Below are 17,271 nucleotides of genomic sequence, written 5' to 3' on the forward strand. Positions count from 1 at the left end.
GAAATTAACCGAATCGAAAGCTTGCGAAAAGTCTAATCCCGTAATCAAGCTCTGAAAACCCCTATCCCTAGCAGAAAGCAGGTCATCAGTGACATTGAGAAGAGCGGAGCAGGTGCTAAAACCCTGTCTAAAACCTGATTGTGCTTCAGGCAGTAAATCCTCAGATTCCAAGTAGCTGACCATCTGCTCTGACACAACCCTCTCCAGTATTTTAGAGACGACCGGGAGGATCGATATTGGTCGAAACTGAGAAATCGAAGTAGGATTGTTAGTTTTCGGAAGAGGGATCACTACACTCTCCTTCCAGCAGGAAGGAAATTTCCCAGTAGTTAGAGACACATTGATTAGATGGGTGATTGCTCCAATACAAAAAGGGCTCAAGCCTCTGACCATAGCGATGGATATTCCGTCCACGCCAAAAGCAGTACTTAAAATGGTGTTCATAAGCTCCCTCACCTTTTGCTCAGACACGCGCATAAAGGTGAAAGGGGAATTTACACCTGCACACATATTTTGGCTAAAGAAACTCAGTTTATCCATGCTTATGTTTCGTCCACAACCCATGGTTGAAAAATAGTCATTCAGCTCTTTAGGTGAAAATTGATGAGGTTTTTCATCATTTGCATTAAGAATTCCACCAGCCCGCAACGTAGCCCAAAACTTCTTTGTGTTTTTTATGTTTAAATTATCGGCGAAAAACTTCTTTTTCGCCAATCTTACAGCCACATTGAGTGCGTTACGAGCCTTACAGTATTCGAGTCTCGATTCTTGGGTTTTTAGGGAAAGATAGACATTTTTACACCTATTCTTCTTTTGTGTAAGGTCAATCAGGTTGGAGTCCCTCCAAGGAGCTTTTTTCCTGGTTATTCTCTTTCGCACCATAGGGGCACACACGTCAAAGATTTGAATAATATTTGAAGTTAAATTATTAGTGATGTCATCTACGTCTTCCAGGGTTATTATGTCTTCCCAACAAAAACTAGAGGCAATCTCAATAAACTTCTCATAGTCAAAATTTCTAAAATTGCGATATGATATGAACTTAGCCTTGGATTTCGGTTTCTCACATAACACGTCACAGTATATCAGCTTGTGGTCGGTGATACGTTTACCATTGTGCTCCAAGATATTGGAGGTGTCGACTATTCCTACATCTGGATTAAAATTCTTATCTACAATTATGACGTCAATAAGAGACGATGTACTCTCAGTGATGCGAGTGGGTTCCCTAACTATTTGGACGAGACCCAAAGATTGAATAATTTTCTCGAGGTATTTCACATCTGCTCTTCTTCTGTCCAGGAAATTCACATTCAAGTCACCCAACAAAATCACTGAGTCTACCTCAGGTGACATGTCAATAAACAAAGCATGAATTATTATATATTTTATATTATATATTTATCCAGGATTATTGATTTTCACAAAGACAATTTTGGTTCAAAGTGTTACTTTAGAACTAGCATAAGTTACTTATCTTGCAAATGATTCATGCAAGTGGAAGTTTTTTAAAAATTTTGTTGATCAGCAATGAACCCAACCAAAACACTAGTTAGTTGTGATATATATGTATAGTACTATTTTTAAAACCTTAGTATTTTTCTTTTAGTCAACAAAGATTTAGGTATCATTAATAATTATATCATAATTCCCCAGAATACCCTTATATTTGATTGTGCATTTTAATTCATTTAATGTTTTTCCACAGTTGAAGTCAGACAAAAAAGACCTGCCAGCCTGGACCTTGACATATATTAAAGCCTCGTATTACCAACTGTTTGGCCGGCCAGGGTGCATAGAAGCCCTGAAAACGCTATCTGTTATTGGCCCGCTCAAAGCATCATCTGAGCCTCATCATGCTAAGTGTTTTGGTTCTGCACATTTGTGCTTTTTGAAAGCACGGATCTTAGGTAAAGTCCAGCATGGTTTTTAGTTTACTGCTTAACCACTACTGCTTACTTACCATATCTTATTATTCTGTTAGCATTATCAGTGATAAGAATTTTGTAGTTAAAAATGCTATGATTGTAATACAAATGTATTCTGGAATATAATTAGATACCTTGAGGAAATTTTAAACAATTTTTGTGTGTAGTATTTTTTTAACAGTTTTTAAATTAAAGAAAAACAATAAAATAATGTATGATATATCTAGTATAATTTTGCTCTTGAATACCATTCATGACATGTGCTTTTATGCATTTTTACGTGGTACACTAATCAAAACATTGTTGTCTTCTCAAGGTTATAGTCTGTAACTCACTGAATATTTAAAGTTTTTAGGAATTAAATATGACTTTCCTGTCTTTTTTCTAAAACAAACTACATTGGGCACTTAATGCTAGATTAGTAAAAAAGATTCACTTCGTTTTTAATTTAGCTTATGGTTTGAAAGGGATAATTTTATGTTGGACAAATTTTTACAAATCCTATTATAAAACCTTGATTAACAAGTCTCCAATGATATAAATGATGTCATTGGATGCTTTAAAATAAATAAATAAATGATTGTTAGGACATTTTATTTTATACTACTGACCTGTTATTTATAAATATGAAGTATTTAATAAATGCCACTGTGACGTGTTTGAGAAAACTTAAATATTTAAAATTTCAGGATTACTTAAAATCGCCTTTTAGTGATAGCTTTGAGTTGAACAGAGAGGATATTAATACTTGTCTAATACTATGTTACTGATTAATAACAGATTATTTTTATGATAAAACACAAATTTATGTTTAGTCTTTAGCAGCAATATCTTATTTTTTCAGAGTGTTTAAATAAGATCTATAAGTTTTTATAAATGGATTCAGTTTTAACATTGATATAAAATATCTTGAAAACAAAAAAAAAATAAACAAGTTCGATTTGTGCCAATATCTTTGGTGTTATATCCCCCTTTCAATTGTCTCTCAAAAGGGGTGGTACAATCTAAAAATTTTAATTTGGAGGTAGTATCTGAAAAATGTTGTAATGTTAATCAAAAAGGCACCATTGAACTAAAAACATCCTCAAAGTTTCATTTTTCTACATGAAACTAATGAAAGATTAGCTGGGAAAGAGACTTTATGATTAGCCTATGTATGATCTGATTCACCAGTGATAAACAGTTGCATCATTGTGTTATAAATCATATTAATGAACACTCTTGTTTCTATTAATTTATACATAACACTTTCTGAAGAACTCTTGCAATGACTTTTGTGTGTACCATAACATTTTATGGAGATTTTTCAAATTGTACAATACGTATATATATGTTTTTATCGCTTTTTTAAATTTTAAATTAATTTGTTGATACTTGGTAACAGCATTTAACAATGCTTATGATAAAAAGTATATTGATGAATGAAATATAAAAGTTGTTCACTAATATCTCTAAACTTTCACTGTTTCAAGGATGTTGCATTCAAGCGTTGATAATTAAGATGTAGTCTTAACATTTATACTGTGGTAATTTTCAGGAAAATTAAAATATCTTGAACAGTGGCCAGCTTCGAAGTGGGCTGAGGAGATAAAGCTTATTGAAAGCATCCACATTGATGTTGAAAGTGAACTACAGATACCTTCGACCATGTACTTGGCCCAACTGTACAGGCTACAGGGATACAGACTCTTCCTGGAGTCCTGTGGAAATGATAGACTTCAATTCGAAAGAGCAGGCGATAATATAAAGATCATCTATTCGAGGGCAGCCAGAAAATACAGGTAAGTAATTTAAAGTTTAAACTTTTTAATATTATCTGGATTAGTAAAAGGATAACCCTCAGATGAGCCAAAGCCATGGTTGATCTAAGATCAAAAGAAATGCAGGTAAAGTCACTACTGTTATATCTGATAATTGTGTTAAATGATGAAAAAGACTACTTTGTTCTGGATCAGTTTTAACATAGTTTTTCAAATTTGATTGTGTTTTTAAATTTTTTTAATGCCAAGTTTATGACTATTTAATGTCAGTTGTATAAATTGTCATGAGCCTATGTAAATACGGAGAGATGAGGCGGTTGGCTCTATTATAAATAAAAACTCACACAACGTTCTTAAATTTCTTAAATATCTTTTGCGCCTACAGACTACATTAATTGATTTTAAAAGTATGGAGATTTTAGCATCATTTTTGGAATCAGTGTGACTACCACTGTCTTCTGGATCTATCAATTAAGTCCACCTGAACAATAATGTAAGTAATAGTAGTAATATCAGTAAATTATATCTTTAGTTATAAAAGCAGCAATGCCGTAAATCTCACCTCTCTATTCGTTGCAACTATTATTGCTGTGACAATTTCATTGGAACCTTTTACTTCTTCGTTGTCATGGTTCCATAACTCCTAGGCCTACATCAACAGGGGCTTCAATTCCATCTACTTGACTATTTGTAAATGTAAATTATTTTGCTATTGTTAGCCTTGTACTGTCTGCATAAATGAGAGCTAGTTGAAGGTTTTGTGTAGTCTAAAAGTTCATCTTCAGAACTAAATCTAGAGTAATTATCATTTTCAAAGTCTGGATCAGTCCCAACATTATCTATAAACTCCCCTTCATATTCTGAATCATAAACTGGATCATTTAAATTCTCAAATAATCTAATTTGTGAAATGTTGCGCATATCTATGTTCTCAATGAACTAGTTTTCCTACCTTGACTATTGTTTATGTAATCATTGTAAGAGTCAGACAACATTTCTCAGATCTTTTGAACAGTTTTCATAAACAGAACCTATGAAACTACAGCAGCTGTTGTTTTGTTTTTATTTCAGACAGTCAATTGAACAGACAATATCAATCAAATGTGATCCCAAAGAACCTAATGGTAACATAAAACATCTGAAACACGAAAATGCTCTGACTATTCATTACAATAGAACTAAACGAACTGCCTCAAGTCGGTATATTTTGAACAGTCTGCTTTGTATTAAGGCAAATTTAAGACAACTTGTCAAAAGAGTAGACGTACATACACACGACACCCACAGAAAGCATGATATAGATGTTCCGCATTGTTGGCAAAATTGGAGACTGCTTCCTGGCTCTTACGATTAGACTATACACTGCTCTTCCATATGGGGTCAAGGAATTGGAGTATTGCAAAATCAAGCAGAGACTAGAGTCCTGGCATAAGGAGAATCCATTTTACTCCATCAATGAGTTTTTTAGATTGACTGAGCCACAATTGTCTAATCCGCCATCATCTTGACAAAAATAAAAATTACCAGTGTATATGAGTTTTATAAGAAGAAAAAGGTATACTCAGGATTCGGTCTCTAGTGCGATCATGTTGCTCTGAGATATACTCAGGCAAAGTGTTAACATCCTATAGTTCTATCTCTAGCCTACTACATTCATTCTTATCCTCACTGGACATTTTGAAGCAATTTAACACAGCTACTCTATTCTAACAATCCTTTAGCCTACATTCTAACCTCAGAATGTCTATAGGCTTACTGTTTTTCCTAGTTCATCTTGTTTGAATAGTTTTCCTTTGAAATGTTAAACTTTCTAAAGTATGGCTTAACTTATTTAATATGAATGAACCAAAAATATTTCATTACAGAGAGGCAGAATTAACTTTTGGTAAGTTAACTTAACATCTCAAACAGTAACATATTGATCAAGGTAACACAAAAGTTGAAAAAATTACAAAAAACAACCCAAATTTAAAGCTTCTTCGACTCCATCTCCTTCCAAGACACTTCTATACAACTCACGGCTTTCACTTTAACAAAAAGAGAAAGTCAGAATAACAGAAATGGTTATTAAATTGTTGCAACATAAGAAAACCCATCAAAAGAAGACGGTTCTTACTACAAATGGTTCATCCGGCATTTGCGGATTTTATGGCTAGTGGCAGGATCACTGTTGCTGAAGAGGAGATGAGTTGAATACTATAGTAGTGATCCTGCTGTTGGGTTGGCTCACACAGTATCCCATGGTTTTCAAATGTTGGTATGTGTGGCAGTTGTGTTTCGAAACAAGTTTGGCCGCCCACGCATGTCTGACCTAATTTTCAAAAACCTAGTGTACCAACAAATTAACAAAGGGCCATCAGTGTGCAGTTTTGGCTGCATTAGGGATTTAATCCATCCGCAAAACTGTAGAAAATATAATACAGTTTCAAAAAGCAATAGGAGCCACAGTTTACATAGTTTGTAGTGATCAACTGTGAAATGGACTCACACATGAGGAGTTTGTCAAGACACTTAGGGAAATTATTGATGATCAACTACAACAACAAGAAGAGAGAGCTTCAATCAAGAAGAACCAGAAAGAGTTTCAGCTCCAGCCTGCTTTGGTTCCTGAGTGTTCTCAAGCCACCAATGCCGTACTAAGTGTGACAATGGTCAGCCTAGTGTCAATAGTGATCACATGGAGAAAATGTATTAGGAAGATCATGCCACTGTAAATAAACTTTCTGAAACTAATAATCATGTTTAACCGGATGTGACTCCTTTGGGCTTTCCTTTAAACTCTCAACCTCTTCAGGAACTCAGATGGGTGGGTTTTTAAATGTCTAAAAATTCTCCACCAAAATATTCAAAATTTAGTAACTCGAATTGAACAGTTAGAAGTTTTTTATCAGGAACTGATCCCGAAATAATCGTCATAACTAAACAAAATGTGAACAGAAAAAATTAAGAAATATTCAACCTTCAAAATTACTCTCAAATTTAAAATTGTGCTCCTCAACAACTAGAGATGGCGTTGTAATATTATCGAGGAAGAACCTAAAGGGGAAACATAAGGTTTCTAATTTGGAAAATAAGATAGAATGAGACAAGTTATTTGAACATGCTGCACAAAAATTCAAATGGATAATATTAGTTTTCTTTTAATAGGAACTAGCAGTTACCCGCGGCTTGCATGCAATTTCCTGTAAAAAAAACTGGGACATAGTGGGTATATTTCTTTTGAATGTCATCCTTGTTCTTCTGAGATAAATAATAGTTACTAAAGATATTCCAACCTCATGATCCATTTAAGATTTAAATTTGAAGAGCAGCTTTAGGGTACTCTAAAGTTGGTTACCTGTAAAATTATTTGAATTTCTCTCCAATGTTCTATTTATTGAATGTTTTCAACAATTGAACCATATAGGCCGGTGTAGAGGATTCATAAAGTTAAAGTCCTTAGCTTCCAGTTAACGCACTTACGATGTAATAAATGGTGGGGCTCAATGTTATATTGAAACGGAAGAAGAATATTTTAGGTACATATTATTAAAGTGTTCATGGATCAGAACTTCTTATGTTAAGCGAAATTGCGTGTGGTTTTTATTTCAGGCTTTGTGCATGTATGAGCACTTCTGCATAGAATGAATTATATTTCCGATACTATTGTTGAGTTTTATTCATTGCCCAGATCAAGAAAATATGTACATAAGCAATTATGAGAACCTTACGTCTGCAAAAAAGTTGGGTTTTATAACAATCTTTATATTTGTGGGCAAAGAAAGATATTAATTTTATATCTTAAAAATCGTAAAAGCCCTGTGAACTTTTACAATTTTTATCCTATTCCCGACAAAGACAAATTCAAAAACACAAAAATCATTAAAATCCGACCAGTCGTTTTCGAGTTATAAATGGTGTAACTAACACGACTTTGTGTTATATAGATGTATAGAACCCCACAGCTTGAAAATTCAGTTTTTAAATCTAATCAATCATCAGATTGAATCATTGGTAACAAAAGAAAAGTATCTGATTATTGTGGGTGATTTAACATAGACACCCTTAAAAATTCACCTGAATGGAAAGAGTTCAAAAATATTCTTTTAAGACATTGCTTATTTAGTAGACTTTCCAACTAGAGTCATGGCTACCTCTAAAATCATGCACAGATAACACCTAACGAACTTAAGTAAGGATCTAGTAAAGATTGAAGGAGTTATAACAGTATTATCAGACAGTGATGGGCAAAATTATGGAATTTTAAGCCTTTTCAAGTAAAAAATGACTATAAATTAAAATGCTGGCTTAGAAATTTTTAATAAAAAAAACATAAAATTATTCAAGTCACTTCTTGAAAAGGAAAGCTGGTTAACCCTTTTCATTTTTTTTTTTGGGGGGGGGGAAATAAATATGATTTTCATAACATTTGTAATTATTATTTTCATTTATATTTTCCAAAAGTACATAAAAAATTATGAAAGACCAAAATAGTTGGATTACTGATGATTAGGGAGGAAAAATTACCTTACTCATCTGACTAAATTAGCAAAAGATTTAAGTTTTAAATCCCTGAAAAATCTGTTAAAAAAATAAACAGCAACAATATAAGTTTAAGGTTATGGACGCAAAACTGGATCATTACACTATAAAAATTTAAATTCTGAAAATGTAGAAAAGACTGCATGGGACATCATTAATAAAGAGACAAAGAAAGTCACTACTAAGTTAGAAAATAAGTTTGTTCTGAATATTTATAATGGCACTGTTTCTGATCCTTTGCATGTTGCCAATAGTTTTAATTATTATTAAATAAATATTGCAGAAAATCTCATCAACCAATCATTTAAATATAAGTAGAGAGGAGATTCCCAACGTTAGATGTCCCGTACTTGATAAAGAGGAGTTGATCAGCAGTTTTGACTCTCTTAAAAATAAATGGTCTAGCAGTTATGATGAGGTAGGTACCGATAAAAATGATAAAACTTGCTAGAGAACAATTATTAAAGCTTATCTTGCATGTAGTAAATGCTTTTTGTATCTCTGGAATCTTTCCTACATAGCTAACAATTTTTAAGGTGAGAACAATATAAAGAAAGAGAAAAAACGAACATTCAAAATTACTGTCCGGTTTCAATTTTGCCCTCTGTATCTAAAGTTTTTGAGAAAGCCATGCATTTAAGGTTAACAAAACATTTGGAACTTTATGATCAAGAACAACATGGTTTTCAAACAAATAAATCCACAATTACTGCTCTAAGTGTTATTGAATCAATTATTAAATTGTGGGATAAAAAACAAACTGCTGGTATATTCATGGACCTTTCCAAAACTTTTAATAGCATTTCTCATGATAAAATGATAAACAAATTAGGTGACCTAGGAATTAAAAATTCATATTTAAAATGGTTCGACTCATACTTAAGTACCTGAAAGCAATATGTATAGATAACTGATAAAAATAATACTAAAATATCAATCGAGATCTGAAATACTTAAATATGGAGTACCGCAAGGGTCTATTCTTGTTCCATTACTATTTATTTGCTACATTCAGGACATGCCAGAATGCCTTAGCAAACTTGATCAGGTTAAAAACCAGCTTTGTCTTTATGCAGATGACTAAAATCTTATACTGCCTGCAAAGGCTGAGATGAATTAGCAATTTTCTCATTTGTGAAGCAATTAAATATCAGACATTTCTTTTCCAAAAATTACTTAATTCTAAGTACACAAAAAAATAATTACACCTCATTTTGCACTAGACAAAAAACAAATAATTAGAAACTGAATATTTGTATTGACAATGAAGAAATTGTCCAAGTTCAAAATACAAAATTTTTAGGTCTAGTTATCAACAGACATTTGAGTTGGGATCTGCATGTTGATTTCATGTTAGGTAAAATCAATCCTGGAATTTATGCTCTTAAAAGGCTTTTTCACTTCTGTAATTTAGCAGTATTAAACATTGTATGTTATGCCCATGTCCAATCCCATATGTCATATGGCATATACGTTCATGAAGGGACATTTAATAAAAATCTAACAGATTCTAATTGGTCAAAAAAGGGCTCTAAGGGCAATGCTGAATTTAAAAATGACAAGTCCGTCAGACAATATTTTATTGAATTGAAAATCCTAACAGTTCACAGTTTATAATACTGCAATGTATAATGCTGGTAAAAAACAATATTAATGAGTTTTATAACACAGAAATATATCCACAATTATGACCCTAGAATTAAAAGTAATTTAGTATTACCTTATCACAAAATAGAATTACTTAAAAGACAAGTATCATACAATAGTGTTAAGTTTTTAAAATTTATGCCACAGTCAATTAAAAACATTAACAAAGAAAAAGAGCTTGTTACTTAACAAATTCTTAGTCCAAAAAGCCTTTACTGTTCAGAATAACTTTATAATTTATAACCACTGAATCTGTAACATTTATTAGATAGACTTGCATTTATATACATTTATAAATATAATGCATAACTACTATATATTATTTGTCTATTATCATATGAATACAACAAATGAATACAGATGATTTGAATTGAATATATAAATTTAATATAACATTGTAAAAAAATACATATTTTAAAGCTCTTGTTTATTTATCAGTGGAGAAAATATTACTAAAGCCAGATTAACATATCTAAAATAACTATATATGGTATACAGTGTGTGCCCTTATGTATAGAGAGGATTTGATGTACAAATTTTCATCAACTAGAATTATGCATTTACTTTTAAATATCAGTACTTCAGTGTCTGTTTAACATTTCTTTATTTGCTTCAGAGAGCTGGTACCTGTTTTGAGATCATTAGGATCAGCAGAATGCCTGGCTTGGTTAGCCGAAGAATTTTTCAAGTTGCCTACTCATGAAGGAACAACTTATGAGGATGACGTTCTTGAAAATATGAGAGAAGCTATGAGAACAAATGAATTAATTCCTTATGTTCATAGAGTAGCCGCAATGTACTTTGAACAAGTTGGGAATGTAAGTACTACTTTAATATAACATTGTCTTTTTTAAGATAGCTTGCATAATACAATTTGTTTTCATTAAGTTCTGGGTTCTACTGTTAGATTTGGTTTTATACATTTGAGATGTATCCGCTTTGTTTTTTCAGGGCAGCTACGGTCTGTACCCATTTCCAGTCCCTCTATTTTTTTGTGAATTTTCATTCACTTTTTGAGAGCTGCTAGAGGTCTCTGGTTTAATTTGATTTGTTTTTGTTTCATTTGTACTCATATGCTGTTCTACCTTGGCTTGGAAGGATAGAGAAAATTAGATATAGTTAAAGGAAAGTATGGTAGAAGTTAGATTTTTGGGAAAGACTTTCCTGGAATCTGAGGTAGACTGAAAGGAGGTGTGAGTAATAGGGATAGCAAAAAGAAGCCCGCCAGTTCAGCCCAGGTACGCGCACACGGAACTACAGTACTAGAGGAAGAGAGAAGGTGGCTGTGAGAGTGCTTCATGGACACTCTGAATTGGCTAATGTGTTGGGGTATGAAGACCCTGCCACTTCGCACCCTAAGTGGAGGGTTGGTGTAGTGTTATGCTATTGCATGTAAACTATTTCACTTGGTTATTTATGGAAACGTTCAATGACAAATTGTGTTACCAAGGGTTTTACTGTTTTAATGAGGCTTGTGAACTGAAGAGACTCGTTGGAGGATTGCAGAATGTTGATGTTAAAATCTTTGGCAATTAAAAGATAACGGGGGTCTTTATTGATAATGGAAAGCACAGCTTGCAGTTATAATCTCCATATTCTCACTCCCATCAGGAGAGTAACTAGTAGATTCTTACCCTCTTGTAAGCTGCAGAACTCACCACCTGAATGTGGTATGCAACCCATACGTTTAGACTCTACCAGTTTGCAGTGTTATGGTGGCCATATTGTGACCAGTGACTCCGCCCAGTGTTCTCCAAAAGTGATATTTTTTTACCACTAGATATAGACCCGCTGCTTCCCGTCATATGGGAACACTACTAATAGTATCTGACGGCATTAGAGTACAATATTCAGTCCATTAAATGTATTTTTCCAGGATCAAATATATATTATTAGTAGTCCAAATTTTATTATATTTGATAAATTTTTATGTTCTGCTATATTGAAATAATCTGCTTTGTTATGATGTTCACCAATTTAAGATTGTTGCATTGTTTAAATATAGGGTTACTTCTGTGGTTTGGTAAATAATTATGAAAAGGGTCACCATTAATTATATCTGATGTTGATATCTTGTTTTGAGTATAAAATAAAATTCCTTTACTTTCAGGTTAATCTCAGTAATATACGATTGTTTGTCTTTTTACCTCCTACTTGTGTTAACTTTGTTTTGTTATTGGTCTATAGATCGACCAAGCGATGGGTCATCTAAACGTAGCGTCAACGTGTGGATCACTCCAAGCCAATGTGGATATCGTAGGGTTGAATGTCCGGACCTCATCCAAAGTTCCAGATTTAGAGGAATTGAAGAAACTCCCAGATGGCCAACTTCATACTGCTTACTATTTATGCATGCACACACATAGATTTAAAGAGGCAGAAAAGGAATTCAAAGAATATTTTGATAAATGGCAGGACTCTCCAACTATTATGGTAGGTTTGAGGAGGTAGGACTTGCCAACTAGTTTAGTTTGTAATAAGTTCGGCTATTACCGTAGCAAGTCCATGTATGAGGATTTATTAATCCTTATATATGGACTTAATACAGTCCATTAATAGTAATCATTGCTTTTTAATTGATAAGGATTTAAAGTTTTTTTTATAAGATAAACTTTATATCATTATTAAATGCTACATAGTTTGATAACTGTTATTCAAGTTTATGTCTTCAACAATAAAAAACTAGAATTTGTTGACTTGTGATAGTATGAAGATTAGACCTGCAACTGTAGCTGAGGTGTAAGAACTCAATTGTGGTTAGTATGAGGTGCCATGACTTAACAACACGTGTCTATCTCAGATCAAAAAGTATAAATATCCGAGTTTGAAATTTAACCACAAACTAACTAGTAGAACAACAATAACAGGAGTTCCATTAAAATTTAACATGGTTTTATTCGCTTTTAAACATAAAAATAAAGAAACGCATGAGGAAAGAAAGCATTTACAAAGAATAACTTCAAGTTTTATGTTGGTAACAATGAAAACAGGTATATTTTTTGTGCTTTTCAACCAAACTGCAACTTTGAAAATTCAAAACTCTGAAACTTCTGAACCTAATAAGATCAAATTTTTATACAAGACAAATGTACTATTTTTTAGTATGAAATTATTGAACTTTAAAATTATATGAAAAAGTTGTTATTAAATTACCATATTAACTTTTATTCTTGACTGGACAAGACAAAACATCATTATTGATCTCTTTATGTAACTCATGTCTCTTATAGAATCTCTCCTAAGTCGTTACCTTAGTTCTGTAATGTTGTAAACCACTATTACAAATTCTTAATTTTTAACATCAATTTAATTGGACAGGTTTTGTTTTGAATTTACAGTATTAATTTATATATATATATATCAGAATCAGAATCAGAATCAGAATTTTTATTGCCGTTACAAATGTGGTATGCATGGCATCGTCATCTCATACAAAACAAATTGTATTATAAAAGTAAAATATTCATAACTAGACTATGTTAGCTTCAATATGATCTATAACTTCATCTAAACTGTATGCTGCTAGATTTACTAAGATATTTTTTAAGCATTTCTTAAACCTAATAAAATCTAGACATTTAATATGATTTGGTAACATGTTATAAATTTTAATACCTATCTCTACAAAACTATTTTTGGTACATTGGTAGGTACAGTAGTTTACTCTAAGATTAGAACAATTTCTAGTAAAGTAATTATGTATAGAGCTATTTACTGTTATTGTCTGAAAGTTATTTTTAACATACAGTAATACATCCAGAACAAATATAGAAGGCACAGTCAACACCTCTAATTGTCTAAACAAAGGTTTGCAATGGGTTCTATTGTTTACATTACACATTATCCTAATAGCTCTCTTCTGCAATATCAAAAGTCTTTTGGTGTTAGGATCATTGCCCCATACAATAACTCCATAGGACAAATGACTCTGGATGTGTGCATAGTATACTGCAGTTAATGTTTCAATATTTACAATTAATCTCAATCTTAACAACATAAAAATGCCTTTTGCTAATTTTTTACATAAAACTTCTATATGTCTGTTCCATTTCAGATTCTCTTGGAGGTGAACACCTAGAAACTTTACATTATCATGGTTAGGTTTATGTTGCAAACTAAAATTAATCTCCTGAGTTTTCTCATGGTTTACACCATTATATATATATATATATATATATATATATATATATATATATATATATATGAAATCAAATTTGTTCCTTCATTAGCATTACCTCATAATGAACACAAAACAAGAAAACATAAAAACAGATATTTAAAATAAGACAGAAGAACTTTTGTATAGTACAGATTAAAATTATTGACAGACTTATATGCGAAGGAATGAGTTTTTAAAATTTTGTCAAAAAAGTAAGCAAAATAAAAGTGTGTGTGTGTGTGCGTGCGTGCATGCGTGCGTGTGCGTGCGTGTGTGTGTGTGTGTGTGTGTGTGTGTGTGTGTGTGTGTGTGTGTGTGTGTGTGTGTGTGTGTGTGTGTGAAGTTAGATTTAAAATGTTTATAGATATGTATTAATAGGTTTTTTTAAGTTGTTGAATAGTTGGAACAAAAAATTTCATGGAAACGAGTGTCAGCGTAAAGTTTTGATTTTCTGAAACCAGCTTTTAGCAGTTTTTGTTGTGTAATAAAAAGTGTTTGAATGAATGAATGAACGTTTATTGTCATATTACATCATACAAGATCCAGCTATGCTGGTAAGACAGATGACATAGTCAGAAATAGAACAATAATAAATATTGTCACTGCTACATAATATAACCTAATATATAATATTAAAAATTAAACACCATTAATAAACTGCACATAGAAGCTTTACGAAGATGTCAGACATTAACAGGATAAACAATGAAATTTTTCAGACTTTGACATCAGTAATAACACGGCTAAATAAATGTAAACATAAACATCCAACAATTCCTTTTCTTCGGTCTCCCATCGTTAGTAGTAATAGATTTAACAAGAACAAGATTCCAGCTAAAAAGATTAGCTAACAAATAAATAAACTCTAATATAAATAACAGTATTAAAATTTTCAGCTATGAATAAATTAACTATAAACTAATTAACAGTATTAAAACCTATGGCAAACATTTATTTTGTAAAACATTGCTGAGTCAGATAACGTTAAAATTGTTGCACACCAATAAGTAATAACAATCATTCATTAAACCAATTAAGAAATCAAACAATAAAATTAGTAAAACAATTAACAAATTAAACAATAAAATTAATAAAACCGTGAACAAGTGAAACAACTAACAACTGAAACAGTAAAAGTGGTAACAATATAACATATTTAAAATAACAAAATGGAGATTAATATTGAGTTTCGTTATATTAAATTAAGTTTCTTAGGAGAAAACACTTAATCTACATAACTAGATTATTATGTTTTTGTCATTTAGAAATTCGGAAATCTTGTAGTAGGTCTTTTCAACAAACATACTTTTTATTCTATCGATAGGATTGAATAGGATTTTTATTCTATTGAAGGATGGACTTATGCACCACCCGATACAATAATTCCAAAAGAAAGAATTTATTGTATATAAGAGAAATAAGCCAATTTAATATCCTTATTGTCCAAAATTTCTCTAAGTTTCTTAAACGCATAAATATATTTTCTAATTTTAATATTCAAAAAAAGAACATGCACCGACCATTTCATTCAGAAATTTTAAAAAAATACGCCTAAATACTTCCAATGGACTCACAGTTACAATATAAATTAAGACGATTATAACCTGGTTGTTCCTCCAGTTGATAAATTTTTCCAAGGTGTAAAAGGTTTGCTCCAGCAACCACTCCATGAGATGTTGAAGGTTTTGTCTTCACGGATTCCTTTTAACTGTTAAGGTAGGAAGTTGAACAGCTTCTCGTAGAGGGACGTGTGGTGAATCAGTATGGCAAAGTTTGTGTTATTCCTAGTGCTGTATTGGTGAGCATCACCTAGTCTCTGTTGATTCCTGTCTACTGCATGTTTGACCCCTTCAAGAATGTAAAGCGATACACTTCGACAATATTGGTTTAGGCCTATTAAAGTTCTCATTGCTTTCTTTTATAGTACCAAGACTCAGCTTACATTCCTGTCAGAGGAGTTTCCCCACACTATAAGTCCATATCAAATAAGGGACTCAAATAGCGAGTGGTATGCTACTTTTCCTGTTTGAAGGTCACAAGGTTTCAAGGTCTTTTTATTCTTTAGAGTGCATAGAGGCTGGTATTTAATTTTCCACAAAGGTACAAAGGTTGTCTACATGAGTTGCCCAAATGAGTTTGGTGTCAATTATAACTCCGAGATATTTTGCTTCACTTTCTAGTTCAATGTCTGGTAGCCCTGGCAAGTCAGAGGTTCTGTTTCCAAAATTTACTTGTTGAGTTTTTTTCTCATTAAGTCCAAGAAAATTTGTTTTGACGATATTGCTTAGCTATGTTGTACGTAACAAAGAATGAAATTTCTAATGCTTTTGCTTTTCTGTTTGTCAGCAACTAGTGGTGTCTCATCTAATCATTTCACTAGCCGCTTTCAATATATGAAATTCCTCTTCTTCTTCATCATTATATTTTTGATTGTAAAAATTTTCTGTTAATACATTCATGGTTGATTTTTTGGAAACATATAATGGTATTAGATCCAAATTTAGTTGAAATAACAATAACATCCTTAAAGTGTTATATTATATGGTTTTTAATAGTTTTTTCATCCTGAATATGCTCTGTAGTTGGACATTTTTAAGTCTTGCATGGCAAATTGGCAGTCGTAAATCTCTTTTATGTACTTTATATTTTCTCCATTGCTACATCTACCATAAACATTCTCAGATTAACTTTCTTTTAAACATTACTCAGGTGAATAGAATTTTTGAGCAAAGTATAACAATCTGTATGGTTTTTTGCTCCAAATTCATGTAAGTCTGTTATACCGGAATGAATATCTAGAACTTTATGAATTTCTCGATAATAATAATTTTTTTGTACGACAATAAAATTCGTAATAGATTCATTTAAAGTTGGTGTATTATGAAATCTGTCTTCGCCGATCTTTATTCAGTTTTGTTTCTTTTGCCCTATCAGCTTCTTGCCCACAAAGGAAACAGTTTTTCCCAATTGGTTAGCTAAATTAATGCTACTTGGGAGCTTTTTTCTGAGGTGAAAATAAATTACTTTCACTTACCTTTTTTTTTAAACATTTTAATGTATTTCTTATTAGTATATTGTTGCCGGCAACACTTATGAGCGAGGTAACAATCCACCCTGTTGTTCGCTTGAAGCATTTCTTAAAGACGTTACTCCTCTACTAATTTTTATTATTTCACCAAAATCTGAAGTTTTCCGGTATATGAACCCAGGTTTTTACATAATAATGCAGCTATTCTCATCAGTCATGCTGTTGGCC

At 32.0% G+C, this 17,271-nt stretch overlaps 1 protein-coding gene across 1 annotated transcript in view; it reads left to right on the top strand.

Moving 5' to 3' along the window:
- LOC124369393 overlaps positions 1-17,271 on the top strand; it is a 41,124-nt gene that overhangs the window by 18,402 nt on the left and 5,451 nt on the right. The window contains exons 12-15 of the mRNA XM_046827394.1: positions 1,709-1,910; positions 3,466-3,709; positions 10,473-10,674; positions 12,044-12,289. Of these exons, the coding sequence (XP_046683350.1) occupies positions 1,709-1,910; positions 3,466-3,709; positions 10,473-10,674; positions 12,044-12,289 (894 nt within the window). The remainder of the gene's footprint in view (positions 1-1,708; positions 1,911-3,465; positions 3,710-10,472; positions 10,675-12,043; positions 12,290-17,271) is intronic.

The sequence above is a fragment of the Homalodisca vitripennis genome, chromosome X, assembly GCF_021130785.1.
Source record: "Homalodisca vitripennis isolate AUS2020 chromosome X, UT_GWSS_2.1, whole genome shotgun sequence".
In the NCBI taxonomy this organism is placed as follows: Eukaryota; Metazoa; Arthropoda; class Insecta; order Hemiptera; family Cicadellidae; genus Homalodisca; species Homalodisca vitripennis.